Here is a 13,170-nt window from a genome sequence, read left to right on the forward strand (position 1 = left end):
TTTCCACAATGATACCGTCCGCGGGTAACATATTGATTCGCGTAATTCGCCATCGTAACCTTGAACTTGACTAGCGTATTAGCTGGTCCTGGGGAGTGTCTGAAGGCCTGACTGTCAAGTGACTGTTGATCGTACACTTTTCTATCGTTTTTATCAGTAACAATTATGGATCCCGCGGTCTTCCCGGAGGAGATTTGGATTAAGATTTTATTATACTGTGACGTACCTGACATTATTGCGTTCGGCAGCACCTGCAAATACCTGAGGAAAACGTCGGACACGGATTACCTGTGGTGAGTGCGTTAGGTTAGATTTACGTCGGACTACCGTCAAATCGAGCCTGCGAGCGATGTACATACGCTCGAAACGGACGGGACTTTACTTACTGCACGAATTGACGGATACATCGATCCCGCTCGTTGCTTTTCCGCGGTATTCGCCGGTTGAAATTTTTCCGTTACCTGGGCGACCCAACCTTGTCCTCCCCGTGGCCCGTGACTCCCGTGAGGGAACCGAGTATCGGACGTACAATAAGAGAGTATAGCCGTCGTTGCTCGGCACCCGAGTTCTAGGATAATACGTTTTGCATTATTTTAGGAAGATGAAATGGCTGCAGTTGATCTCGAAGGTGCACTTTAAATTCCCGGACATAAAATGCTTGCAATTGCTCAGCGTCAGCTTTAAAGCTATGTGCTACAGACTGCACATGGTGATAACGTTGGGGGAGAACGCACCTTTCCCAAAGTGTTACCACTGTAGTGGTTACACGTGTCAGAGAAATTGCGTCGAGGGCTCCAGCGCCAAGGTGGTGATCGAGATCGGCAATAAGTACACCTGGGTCATCACCCCGTACTTCGGACTGAGGAGACACTTCTCCATGTTCGGCATTCCGAAGTACAATAACAAGACTCACGTGGAGCAGGCGCAGACTCAGAACGTTCCGAGCAGCAGCACGCGCTCGAAGTCCGACACGAAGTCGTTGGCGAAGAGATTGAAGCTGTTGAAGCTGCCGGAATTGGCGACCGCTAAGATCCCGCGACCGAGCGGGCCGTTCTGCGTTTTCTGCAATCCCGTGAAGCTGTACAGGGAGAAGCGAAGATTAACCACGCATCAGAACGATCCGATGTGCTACACCAGGCCAAATCCAATATATCAGAAGCTCATAAATGGTTATTGCACCGATACGGTGGAAGTGCTCGGCATTCCAAACGTGGATGTCGTGAGCCCGGCAGAGGCCCTGCTGTGCGAGGGCACGTTCCCAGTTCTCAAAACCTTTATCGATCATTTGTTTCACCAGATGAGCTTGACCGCGACGCTCAGAAAGCCGAATACGGTACTCATGTTTTGTGAACCGTTGGCGATGCATCCCACCTTGAGAAAACAGTTATTACATTACTTATTCCAGGAAGTTAAAGTAGCAAGGTACATAATAATTATAATAATAAATATATATACACACACACGCACACATCCTATTATTTCAGTAGTTGCATTTTATATGTATATTACACAATTGTTTTAATTTAATGCAATTGTTATCAGTTATCATTTACCAACATTCTAAAATTATAGTATAATACTCGACACTTTAACTGTAAAAATCTACAGCTAAAATTATTATAGAGTATGTCTGGTACCGAAGCCTCTAGCAGCATGTGCCATGCTGGACGTAGAAACCTGTGTAGTAGTCGATAGCGGTGCTCTGAGCACAACGGTGGCTGTCGTAATCGGAGGACGAGTTATGCCACAGCGCTGGAGACTTTTGCCTGTGGGTGGTTGGCACGTTGCCTATCACTTGAAACAAGCTATGTACTGGCAACCGAAAGAATATCATCAAATTCCTATATCCTATCTAGACATTTTGGCTGTTAAAGAAAGATGCAGGCTGAGTTACAATATTAAGAACGAAGAGAAACGTCTGGGACAGAAGGCGAGAGAGCATATTAATCTTCGAGTTGATAGCTATGCGGACTACAAGCAATTTTGGGTATGTATATAGTACAGCCGAAGAGAAAATAAATTCGCCAACAATTTGCGTATTAGGTTCATAGAAAGATATTATAGGAAAATATTGTTTTTAGAGAGTCTCATTAGGGCCAGAGTTGTACATAGCTCCTGAAATGATGTATATCAGCCTGCGTTTGCCCGAAGTTATAAAGGATGTAACGTCAGGATTACCGGAAGATATAATGCAGGATTGTCTTTCACATATTCTACTTACTGGTGGGAATACAGATCTTGCGGGTTTCGAACTAAGACTCACCAAGGATCTACGTGAGCTATTGCCCGAGTATAGCAGGATTTTGGAGGTGAAAAGCTGTCCTGGTACGCATAGTTGGAATGTCGCAATGGGATCTACATATGTGCCTTTAGCTGTGCATCCTGGTAAGTATCGATAACTTTTATATATATCTACACTACTAAATAATTAAATATAGAGTATTGAGTTACGGAATAATTAAAAAGTATAAAAATATGAAGATAGCAAACGGAAATATAGTTAAAATACATTAAAAGACGCATAAACACAGTAAATAAAGAATAACATTTTAAAATTAACTAAATTAGAGTATTAAAAAATCTCATGTTCTAACATTTGGTTTAGATAAAACTCCGCCGGAACATATTGAAGGTAATCCATTTTGGCTGTCACGAGAAGAATACGTATTGTTTGGATGTGAATCTCTGGAACACAGTAACGAAGGTATAATAGGTGACGCCTTATAATATGAATGCCTCACTTACTATTTAACCGTAAGATGGGCGCATATATTTGATGCATGATGACAGGAAAGTAAATGTTACCACCATTAAGTATATTTTCTCTTATATTGACTATAAATTGGAAAAGTACTTTAGATAATTAAAGGGGCCTGAAATACATTCCAAAATGTAACTATCATATTCACGCTATTTAAGGGCACCTAAATGTGTTTTTCTCAAATTTTGCTATTTAAGATTTGCTATTTAAGATTTGTTTCTTAGCATAGTATGTACAAGATATATACTAGATGTTCCATTTTGACGTATACAAAGTGACTCTCCAAAATGAAATAAGATAATGAAAATTTCAATCTTGAGCTATTAATTTTTGTTTCAAATTGTTAAAAATTCTATTTTGTGCTGTCTGTTATCCCTTTCCTAATAGTTTACAGGTAGATAGAGGCTTTATATCTACTTTGACTTTAGATATATATGTATATGTATTGTATATACCTTGATAATATTATAAAGTGCATAAAATAAAACGAACTCGACAACTCTTGTTTCTATATGTTTTATACAAAGAATATTTTATTTCATAAATTTAAAGGGACATCTTGTATATATGCTCTAAAACTGCCCCTATATTAACTTTGAAACTTATGGCATTTAAATTTCCACATTAAAAAGAATTCATTATCTATTAGTACTTTAGGATATCATGGAGCTTTATATAAGAGTAATTAATACAATGTTGCAATGTACTTTGGTACATTCGTTACTAATTCTATCAGGACTATCATCCAGCACCTGATACCGTTCAGTGCAATGATGTTGATGGCATAAATGTTTTAAAGTTGCAGTATAAAATTTGAGTGCTATCTGAGCATATTTAGATTATAAAACCATTTACTTTTATGTACATAGCACATGCAATGAATTGTTTTGTAAATATAGAGTAAACAAAGCTGCTTAAATTGAAAATGTACATATTATTATATAAACGATAAACGTCAAGCAAGTATTATATAATGCTAGATATAGTATTTCCAGAAATTGTTCACTATTTCGTACATTTATATCACAGAAATCTTGCCAAAAGAAGTATGTGTATGTTAAAAAGAGAAAACATATAGCAACATTTCTAGTCACTTTAGATATTGATAGCTTTTAAATATAGGTTCGGTGACGCGAGAGATTTCTCTTCCAGAATGAAGTAAATAATCGCACTAGCGACCTGTAATAAATAATAAAAAGAACAATGAATCTTTAGATTTATGAAATGTATGGATACTGTTATATTTTTTTTGTTAATGATATAAATTTATGTATAAGTTAAGATATAATTATTAATATGATTACTCATAAGATATTTCATTAAGAGACTGTAATGAATTTGATAGCTGTAATTAGAGCACATATTGAGATGAGTTAAATTATTATTTAGATAAAAATATGTAATGTGTAGCTAGTATAAAGCAACTAATTAAAAAAAGTAGTATTGTAAATGCTATGTTATAACTGATGTTTCTATTAAAAAAAAAAATCTATCTGAATTATTATTGTGTTAGCTAATAGAACTATCAGAGAAGACTTACTTATAGGTGTTCACACATGGCTTCAATTCTGTAAAATGCTAAAATGTAAGTATAAAATATTAAATATGTTACACAACATGAAAAGGAAGAAGAGACTAGTTTATAATGCATATATTACATGCTGCTATATCCCGTTTTCATTTTACTTTTTTAAATAAAAAAAAATATATATATATATATACATATATATTTATTTGATTCTCGTGCAAAATATTTTTTTGCATATAGTACCTCAATGTTGGTCATTTTGCTCTTAGAGATTTTTTTTATAGTGTGATTGTGTGATAGACAGTAAGATTGTTTAAATATTGAAGCACATGCATTCAGCGATAATATGACTCTAAGATATAAAAAGATACAGTCATTAGCCATATGACAACTTATATCTTTGCAACGAACGGGGGAACTTTAGCGTTTACCGTACTCGAAAAATGCAGCACTGCAAAAATTTGCCATTATGTTAAAATATAAAAATTGCGTATACATACATATATATATTTTATATATATATAAATATTAATATATTAATATTTGTTATATTACTATCAGAAAATTATTAATTAATTCATACCCTAGATATTATGTTTTATTTGCTAAAAGTTGATATCACTGTAAATAGATATGTAAATATACGGTAATAAAAAAAAACGCAAGATAAACGCATTTATTTAATGAGATGACATTTTTAAGAAAACAATGATTTATTTAATCCATAATTAATCCGAGTGCAACAATTTATTATAATATACAATTGATTTATTTCGCGTCTCTCTTTGTATCGTCAATTTGATCATGTGTATTTTTCAAAATTTTTCATAAATTTAAAATACAATAAATTCTTAGGGAGGAACTTTCTGAGAAAAAATGTGAGAAATTTTTTTACCAGAGAGAAACGTGGATGGAATAAAACTGAGGATTGTGTTTACCTGTTAAAAATATTCGTACAGATACACGTTTTATTAAAAACGCAGGCATGTCCACTCTGAGAGTGGCACTTTCAGCTCTCAGCTCCCGTCTGATTTTTTATACCGTTTTAACCTATCGAGGCAGTCCGGAATCCCGTGTGTTCGATATCGATTTATTTGTCATTGCACGTAGAGGGTATCTAGAGGCCCTCTAATTGCACGGTATCATTCGACATTTAACGTTTTTCGATAATTTTTTACCGTACTCACAAACAAATTGGGCTATGAGGTACGAGTGAAATTCACTGAGAAGAGCAGAAGTGTTACGCGAATTTCTTGATTCAAAGGTAGCTGCAGGTACAAATAGAAGTCAGAATGACGCCGCCGATGGAAAGGATCCAGATTTTGGAGACTATCGAAAAGGATATTATAGTATGTTTGCAAAGCGCAGGTAATTGTTAAACGTTTTTAATCTATTTGGTATGAATTGTGTATCGAAGTACAAGTTGTACTTGCACAACGAATGTGCGGAACAAGGTTAAATACACATTAATTCCCGAAGCGAGGATACTTGATGTACAAAAATACTACATATACGATGAAGATATTTCTTTATGTTGCACAGGACAAGCTTGCATGGAACTGAGCAAGGAGAAATCGAGCTTGAAGCAGGCGGAGTCCCAGACGCATCAGTTCTTGAAAACTCTAGGACAATTGGAATCTAAATTGAGCGAACAGATTAATTATCTCACACAGGTTTCTACTGGTATGTACACTTGTTTAACGATATTATTCCCGCACTGCTTCCTTCTTCGATGTACGTTTCTAATAACATTTCTCGTAGGTCAACCGCACGAAGGTTCCGGATACGCAAGTCAAAAGGTACTGCAAATGGCATGGCACAGATTGGAACACGCGCGAAGTAGAGTTAACGAATTGGAACGTATAAAGAACAAGCTACGATAAATACATAATCTTTCTCAATCCAAGATATATATATAGTAAATGTCGTGAGTAACATTACATTAATGTCGCTCGTGATAACCGATCTAAGAAATTATTATAATAAATTTATGTAAATTCGTTAATTAAACTTTTCTTACCGTCCTGTTTATATTTTCATTGTAATGAATTTCATTGCGACAAATAGAATTACATTTGTAACCACTTTTGCTACAAACTGCATATAAAGACACTATTTTATGAATCCTAATGATGTGACACAATTTACTGAACATCTTTTTTATTGCCGAGTGTGTACAATATACTAAAAAAATACATAAATAATTTTTTTACATGTATATTCCTCTATCTTATATTTATCACATATACATATATGTGTATATATATATATATATATATATATATATATATATCATAAAAATAGTAAACTTTATGAAAACATTCCAACAACACGCGACATATATTATGCGTTTTATGATTAAAACTCGCATACATGAAATGAACATTGTGAAAAATTTATTCTTGAACACTTCTTATGATATAATTCTTTGATGTTATCGACTTTCTTATCCGTCTATAACTCCCATACTGCGTTTTACCGTAGCAGCTAACGAGAGTCGCGATCTTCTTTCCTCATCCAATTGTTTTGTTAGTAGCGACATTTGCGATTGTAAGTCAGTCATTTGATTCTTCAAGGTTTTAACAGTTTCCGATAATGTTCTGTGTATATAAAAAGTACACGTTAATAAGTATTAATATGTACATTAATAATATATAGTACTATTATGTTATACATTATTATCAATTTCCAGTACAAATATATTGAATATATCATCCAATCTCTAAAGCTTACATAGCACAATATTTAAAAAGAATTAGGAAAAGAAAAAACGATTTCTTCTCTGTTTCTCAATCAATTTAACCAGCTAGCAACATAATGATAATATATTTCTGATACAAATTAATGCGAGCAATTTTTTATTTTTATAGAAATTATCAAATTTAAACATATTTGTTGTAAGAAGGTAGAAAGGTATATTTTTTCAAAATATATTTTTATATTCACCTGTCATTACAAGATTCCCAGTTGCCCCTGTTATGCGTCAATGATATCCTGTCCCGTGATTTTTGTGACTCATAATCTAGCATTGCTAGAAAAATAACAATTCCTTCATGATATAAAGACACGTGGAAAAGTTTCAACACAGTTATACATATGTTAGACCAATTAAAAAACTTACAATTAGACTCTCCAGAATGTACAGTAAATCTAGCATTGACAGAAAGACAATAACCTTCTATTACTTTCAGTATGATCGCATCGTCTTCAAACTGTCGCTCATCTGTAATATAAAACATGCTATAGAAAACAGATTGACAACTTGGTTGTACATTACATATCAAATGTTTTCATATTTAGTATTAAAATACTTACTGCATGATCGTGGTGGGCGTGATGTATCTGTAGTAGTATCTATTTTTCCAAAATTCTTAAGAGAATATAGGGGAGATGCAGGTCTTAATGATGCAATACTCCAAGGTGTCTTAATCCCTGGAGATGTACAATGCTCCATTGCCGGTCGTTGGTGCTTTCCGTTCGGCTGATTGCTCATCTGCTACAATATATAACATTATATTTGTAATATTTCAATAATGCATCATTAGAATCGTTTCTATTGCATACATGCAATGCATGAACTAAAAGTTTCTCTGGTTGGAATTTATTTTATAAAATATACATATATATGGACATGTATATTTTTTTGCTATTGTTTTGCAGGGTTCTATTTTTAATTAAAACATTTCTTAATCTAAAAATACACTATAAAAAAGAGAAGTACTATGATCATAATTATATTACTTTGGAGTGCACGCCCTACCTGAAGACTAAAGCTGCGTCTACTCAAAATCAAGCTAACTAGAATCTTTTGCGAGGTGAATGATGGTTGCGACGTGATAAAATAAAGGCATACGCACAGAAATTCGTGATGTTTTTCGAGACTATTCTATAACGTATTGTGTTAGTAAAGCGACAGCTTACTTCACACAACATGGCTGTGAAATAAGAGCATACGATTTTTTTGGTAGAGAAAATGATAATTAGTAAAAACACCAGCATGGTTAAAAAACTGAAATGATCAAAGAAACAGCCATGCCATGGAAGCTTGCCTTGTTCCGTGCATCCAAATATCGGGATAGATTTCTTGAGCCACCAATGAGCATATAATCCAGATGAATACACTTGATTTGTTGGCTCGTCATATTCCTCCATAATCGGCTGGATTGGACGAACCACGCGTCTCCCGATTTTCTTAATTACGCACTGATGCGCGTATGGTATCGGTTGCGTATACCTTTTTCCTTGTACATTTCCATAATTTATCAGAGGTTGAATCAATACAGTTTCATGAACTTTCTTCTCGCTATTATCGGGAGCATCGTTAGCATTGCTATCACCGACATCGTTAGACCTCGCAAAGCTTGTACATTCGTCAATATTTTTGGACGAAGCCAGCGAGTGAGCGCTATCCCGAGGCGTAGAGCCGAATGGCGAGGTGCAAATACACTGATGCTCAAACTTATTCTCATCATTATCGCTTTCGCTATGAGATGTTCTTACAGGATCTGTATATTTAGTATGACTAGATGCATATGACTTGTAACAGGAATTGACTTCAGATGAACGTAAGTGATAACTCTCGGCCATTCCCGAGTCCGAAGACCGTAAACTACTATTTGCGCACATTTCTCGAAATTCCCTCCCGACGCTATCGCAGTTATCGTTCTGGGCGGAAGTCATGGAATATCGAACCGGGGTGTCCGAGTTCTTCGGATAAAACTCCTCGATCGCTTTCAAATATTTATAATTCACAGTCCGATCGCTGTGATCTCTGCCATGTGAAATTTCCAAATGCTCCCGACAAAATTTATTACGTGCTTGAAGATTTGACGTATACGATTTGCTTGACGCGAGCGGAACGTTTGGCAGGACGTGACTCATTGTAGCACCAGCAGGTAAACTCTTACTAGTCTCAAAAGTACATCGATTCTCGCAATTAACTCTCGGCGCGAAATTCGTGAGTGAGGAAGTGCTCGCGATTCCGACGGTACTAAGATCAGTATTGTCCGTTACATATCTAACGTCCAGTATTAACGAGGATTTACGCAATATTCGCGGCTCCTCTTGCACATTACTTTCAATGAGTGTATCTGACTCTGATCCTTCGCTAGCACTAGTAGGAAAAATAGTATAGGTCACATTGCACTTTCTCATTTTCACGTTACTCAAATCTGGCCTCAGGACATATTGAATATATAATAATTTCTTCATTAATTCAGGATATATGACTTTTCTCCTCACGAGCTTCGCAAAGTATCTCGAGAGTCGAGCGTACGGAGGATGATGGCAACTCACACGAGGCATAGTTGGCGATTTCAGGAGGCTGGTGCACTGTTCCTGAATTAAGAGATCGATCCAACGCTGTCTCTCTTCCCTTGTAGCACACAGCACGACGATGCTTTCGATCATCGGTCCTTAAAACATACGTAAAGCATACGCATTTTATTATTTACATCATTATTTTAAGAAGCAATTGTTGCAAAGTCACAAAATAACATTCTTGATTTGTTTTGCAAGATAGTATCATGATATTTGAATAAAATATCGATAGCCACACACATACCAGTGATCTCCAGAGCATTTCTTATTTCATCCGTGTCTTCCATTCCAGTTACATTAATGCCAGTTAACGGAAGTTTTCCCTATGCAAATAATCGCAGCGTGAATTAAAATCTTGATATATTTCAATTGTGATTTTAAAGCAGCGTGACAGAGATGTTTTCAAGTCTACCTCGTAAATGAAGGAACTCATCCTGGCACTGGTACTAAGCACCAGCAGTGTGGTAGGAAATAAAACAAAGTATCTATCTCTACGATCTACGCCGGTTGCTAGGGTTACTGATCCAACGTGAATAATTTCGCCTAATGAATTTAATTCTTCACCTTCCCAACCTTTGATTCCACTAGTTAATATTTGAAGTGCTAATTCACGTTGCTTACGTATGGAAGCGCAATGATCCTACGAATAAAATGGACTGCGATAAGCAAGTGTAAATTGTGAACATTGATCATATTTTTTTGTACATATAAAAGATATAGATGAGTTATCGTACCGCGATTTCTCTGTATACTGTTATGCTACGTTGAGTATCCCCTCTGTCGGGATGATTTTTTTCGGTGTATCTTTCTAATTCCTGAAGCATAGCAGAATACTTGTCCAATCTTCGGAACGGCTTGCTGAGGCCAGTTGTTAATACCAATATACCAGGCGATATTGCTCCACTGCGCTCCATAAATTCATTTAATTCATCTCTAAAATAATAATACATGATTGATACATGCAATAATACATGAACTTAATCTCAAAGTAGTCAGAAACAAATCGTAATACTGCATTATCTCCTTGAAGAGCAGAAACCTTAAAATTCCATGATGAAAGCCAAGACTCAATTCATGATATAGCGTTCCATCGAAAAACAAGAAGATACATTTTCTAGACACCTACCTATACCTATCTAATATGCAAACGGCTTGCGGATGATTATTGCAATATGTAGCGTGAATAGACTTTAGCCTTGGTGCGATAGTTAGGAAAAGATTCCCTACTCTTGCAGAGAGTCCTTGCAAAACGGTTCCTTCCAAGTTTGCCAATAAACATTGGTGAGTCTCTAGGACCTCGTGTACGTTACCGAGTAGCTGCTTATACTCCTCCTTCTTCAATCTACATATAATTGAAAATTTCTGTTATACAAGATATGTATATCTTGTATTTTCTTGTATCTATTAAGCGACATGACTTACATATTCGATGTTTCGAGAGGTTGTAAAAAATTATTCACTAGTCCTTGCAGTTCAGCTACATTTACTCTTTCAGAATCGACGATATCCTTTAACACTATATCGCGATTGAGTTTTTGATGCGCAGGTGACTCCTGTGGACTCCTTTCTGGAGACGTCTTAATCGACGCATGACCACCATCTGTATGTATTAGAATATATTCAATATATGAAAAACATATACAATTATTTTCAGCATTAGAACACACATGATATGAACATATTAAAATATGTATTAAAAGAAAAGATCATAAACAAATGAAATTGCATACCATTTAAGGTACTCGAATTTAAACGTATTCAAAAGTTATCGTACCTGGAACTCTGTATTCTTTGACATAATTCGAAGGGAACCAACCAGTCTTATCGTGCAACGTGCCCTCCCACCAGCCTTCGTCGTCCACCTGAGTTATCGTTATTACATCTCCTTTCTTGAAGCACAACTAGAAAAACAAAAGCACGGCATATAGACACATCTGAACGCATTTTTAGAAACTATGACAATATTCACTCCAGGAGTGCGATATTTGAAATACTCTACGGGAAAAGAAAAAGGGGGAAAAGGGGAAGGAGTGCCACGGTTACCTCGTCGTTGTTCTTTCCCTTGAAGGAGAAAAGCGCCGTGACGAATTTCGGTGCATCGGGCTTCGACATAACTCTGGTGTTGATCAACGGCGAGCAGTGGAGAAACGTCGGGGGGCTAATTCCCAGGTAGCATCTCCATGCATCGTTCCTTCACCCGAGATCAACACGCAGCCTTCAAACCTGCCTGCCCGCGCGACTGTCCCAACTGCGTCCAGTCCAACAGTCCCTCGTGGAGATGGTGTCTATATGTCTCTCGATGAGCACCAGCAGCACAGCTGTAGCTCCTATTTTTAAGGAAGTCCGCTGCGTCGCAACTCGCAACCAACACCGGACGAGCCCCCGTCAGCTCGTCAGCTCGTCACATGTTCCAGCGACACCCTCTCGCGCCTGTCACGAAAAAGTTCGTCGCGCGCTCGCCGTGCACAAATGTGGTAGTATAGTTGTGCGGTGCCATACCAGCCATACTTTACAGCCGCGTACAACGTGTACAACAGTTATAAAATGCGCACACACGCGTGCACACGCGCGCTGCCAGAAGCCAGAACCTGATAGACTCGCGTCTATAAATAAACACAAGCGCTGTGTGTGTCACGTAATTACGAACACGCATCCGCGGGGCGATACGTCGCCGTGGCCGTGAGGATATTTTTTCCCCGCATTCAGTTCATCCGTTTCGGAAAGATGTGGAGTGTGTTATACGAGCGCGAACGAAGGAAACACCGAGGGAATGCTATATACGTCCGCGGCATTTATGGTCAAGATGGTCAAGATTTCGACTCCGCGTGTAAATTTATTTTTACAATAAATTTGCACGCCGATTTAAATTTCCCGCCTTTTACTAATTAACCAGTTCAATTAAACGCATTCTTTCGCATTAATATAACGTAATATGCGACAAATGTCCAACGTGTGTTATAGCTTTTACAGAAAACAACTTAGGTGAAATATATTACAAAAAAAATATTTCACGTGTCATATACGACGAATTTGTATAACGAAGAGTAAAGACACCGTTGAACCGTTCTGTTTTGATGTGGTGAGGTGGAACTGTTGGAACTGCACTGCACACTGAGTTTTCCCCTCTTCTCTAACAGCTGACTAACCGGCCAACCGGGCCAACTGCCGGACGAGAAGCCCAGCAAGACTTGTAGTGGTGGAAGCTTCGTTCAGGTGCAGATCTATTCACTACACTGCAACCCTAAACCTGAAACATTTTTACCTGCATTGTATGTACATACATATAGAATCGTTAATCTTCCTTTTAAGGGATAAATTTAGGCGCTAGGAACTATATGTTGTGTACTCCAATGTCTCCAATATATGCATAAATTCAGGTTTTAAGACATCAAAGACGATCTTTGCGCACTTGCGATACCTACATCCGTATTTTTATGACATTCTTGCGGCAACAAACGTACGTTAATCAGAAGTCAAGTTATATATGTATATATTGTGACAATATACTGGCGCGCACGAGTGATCGCATGCGCAAATGATCGCGTCATTCATGCAAAGTTGA

The 13,170-nt window shown here is 36.9% G+C and overlaps 3 protein-coding genes across 6 annotated transcripts; 2 read left to right on the forward strand and 1 right to left on the reverse strand.

Moving 5' to 3' along the window:
* The first annotated feature begins 69 nt into the window (after positions 1-69).
* LOC139772153 (uncharacterized) lies at positions 70-4,478 on the forward strand. Its single transcript, XM_071705589.1, has 5 exons — positions 70-293; positions 598-1,422; positions 1,624-1,987; positions 2,082-2,385; positions 2,606-4,478. The coding sequence occupies exons 1-5, from the start codon at positions 166-168 to the stop codon at positions 2,725-2,727; spliced, it is 1,743 nt and encodes a 580-aa protein (XP_071561690.1). The 5' UTR covers positions 70-165; the 3' UTR covers positions 2,728-4,478.
* Positions 4,479-5,317: 839 nt separating this feature from the next.
* On the forward strand, positions 5,318-6,419 carry Med11 (mediator complex subunit 11). The gene is made up of 3 exons (XM_071705630.1): positions 5,318-5,657; positions 5,832-5,972; positions 6,051-6,419. The coding sequence occupies exons 1-3, from the start codon at positions 5,582-5,584 to the stop codon at positions 6,170-6,172; spliced, it is 339 nt and encodes a 112-aa protein (XP_071561731.1). The 5' UTR covers positions 5,318-5,581; the 3' UTR covers positions 6,173-6,419.
* Positions 6,420-6,432: 13 nt separating this feature from the next.
* On the reverse strand, positions 6,433-12,832 carry Rtgef (Rho-type guanine nucleotide exchange factor). 4 transcript variants are annotated; one of them, XM_071705578.1, is made up of 12 exons: positions 11,652-12,804; positions 11,383-11,509; positions 11,031-11,208; positions 10,735-10,950; positions 10,343-10,541; positions 10,021-10,248; positions 9,853-9,931; positions 9,585-9,703; positions 7,605-7,782; positions 7,411-7,512; positions 7,236-7,320; positions 6,433-6,889 (listed from the first exon to the last, which is right to left on the reverse strand). In XM_071705578.1, exons 1-12 carry the CDS (start codon positions 11,718-11,720, stop codon positions 6,736-6,738), a joined length of 1,734 nt encoding a protein of 577 aa, XP_071561679.1. In that variant the 5' UTR covers positions 11,721-12,804; the 3' UTR covers positions 6,433-6,735. The 4 variants fall into 4 exon arrangements, 2 of the variants coding, with proteins under 2 accessions (XP_071561679.1, XP_071561678.1); XM_071705577.1 differs by having other exon boundaries at positions 7,605-7,785; positions 11,652-12,801; XR_011718064.1 differs by lacking the exons at positions 6,433-6,889; positions 7,236-7,320 and having other exon boundaries at positions 8,339-9,703; positions 11,652-12,832.
* Between the last annotated feature and the right edge of the window lie 338 nt (positions 12,833-13,170).

The sequence above is a fragment of the Temnothorax nylanderi genome, unplaced genomic scaffold (genome assembly GCF_030848795.1).
Source record: "Temnothorax nylanderi isolate EJ_2023f unplaced genomic scaffold, tnyl_v1.0 TNYL_tig0047_pilon, whole genome shotgun sequence".
Lineage (NCBI taxonomy): Eukaryota > Metazoa > Arthropoda > Insecta > Hymenoptera > Formicidae > Temnothorax > Temnothorax nylanderi.

Excerpts from the sequence above, each read along its gene's own strand:
- LOC139772153 (XM_071705589.1), top strand. The coding sequence starts at position 166 with ATGGATCCCGCGGTCTTCCCGGAGGAGATTTGGATTAAGATTTTATTA. Across the intron at positions 294-597 it reads TCGGACACGGATTACCTGTG|GAAGATGAAATGGCTGCAGT; the intron begins GTGAGTGCGTTA and ends GCATTATTTTAG. Across the intron at positions 1,423-1,623 it reads CAGGAAGTTAAAGTAGCAAG|AGTATGTCTGGTACCGAAGC; the intron begins GTACATAATAAT and ends AAATTATTATAG.
- Med11 (XM_071705630.1), top strand. The coding sequence starts at position 5,582 with ATGACGCCGCCGATGGAAAGGATCCAGATTTTGGAGACTATCGAAAAG. Across the intron at positions 5,658-5,831 it reads AGTATGTTTGCAAAGCGCAG|GACAAGCTTGCATGGAACTG; the intron begins GTAATTGTTAAA and ends TATGTTGCACAG. Across the intron at positions 5,973-6,050 it reads TCTCACACAGGTTTCTACTG|GTCAACCGCACGAAGGTTCC; the intron begins GTATGTACACTT and ends CATTTCTCGTAG.
- Rtgef (XM_071705577.1), bottom strand. The coding sequence starts at position 11,720 with ATGTCGAAGCCCGATGCACCGAAATTCGTCACGGCGCTTTTCTCCTTC. Across the intron at positions 11,209-11,382 it reads CAAAGAATACAGAGTTCCAG|ATGGTGGTCATGCGTCGATT; the intron begins GTACGATAACTT and ends TAATACATACAG. Across the intron at positions 10,951-11,030 it reads CCTCTCGAAACATCGAATAT|ATTGAAGAAGGAGGAGTATA; the intron begins GTAAGTCATGTC and ends AATTATATGTAG.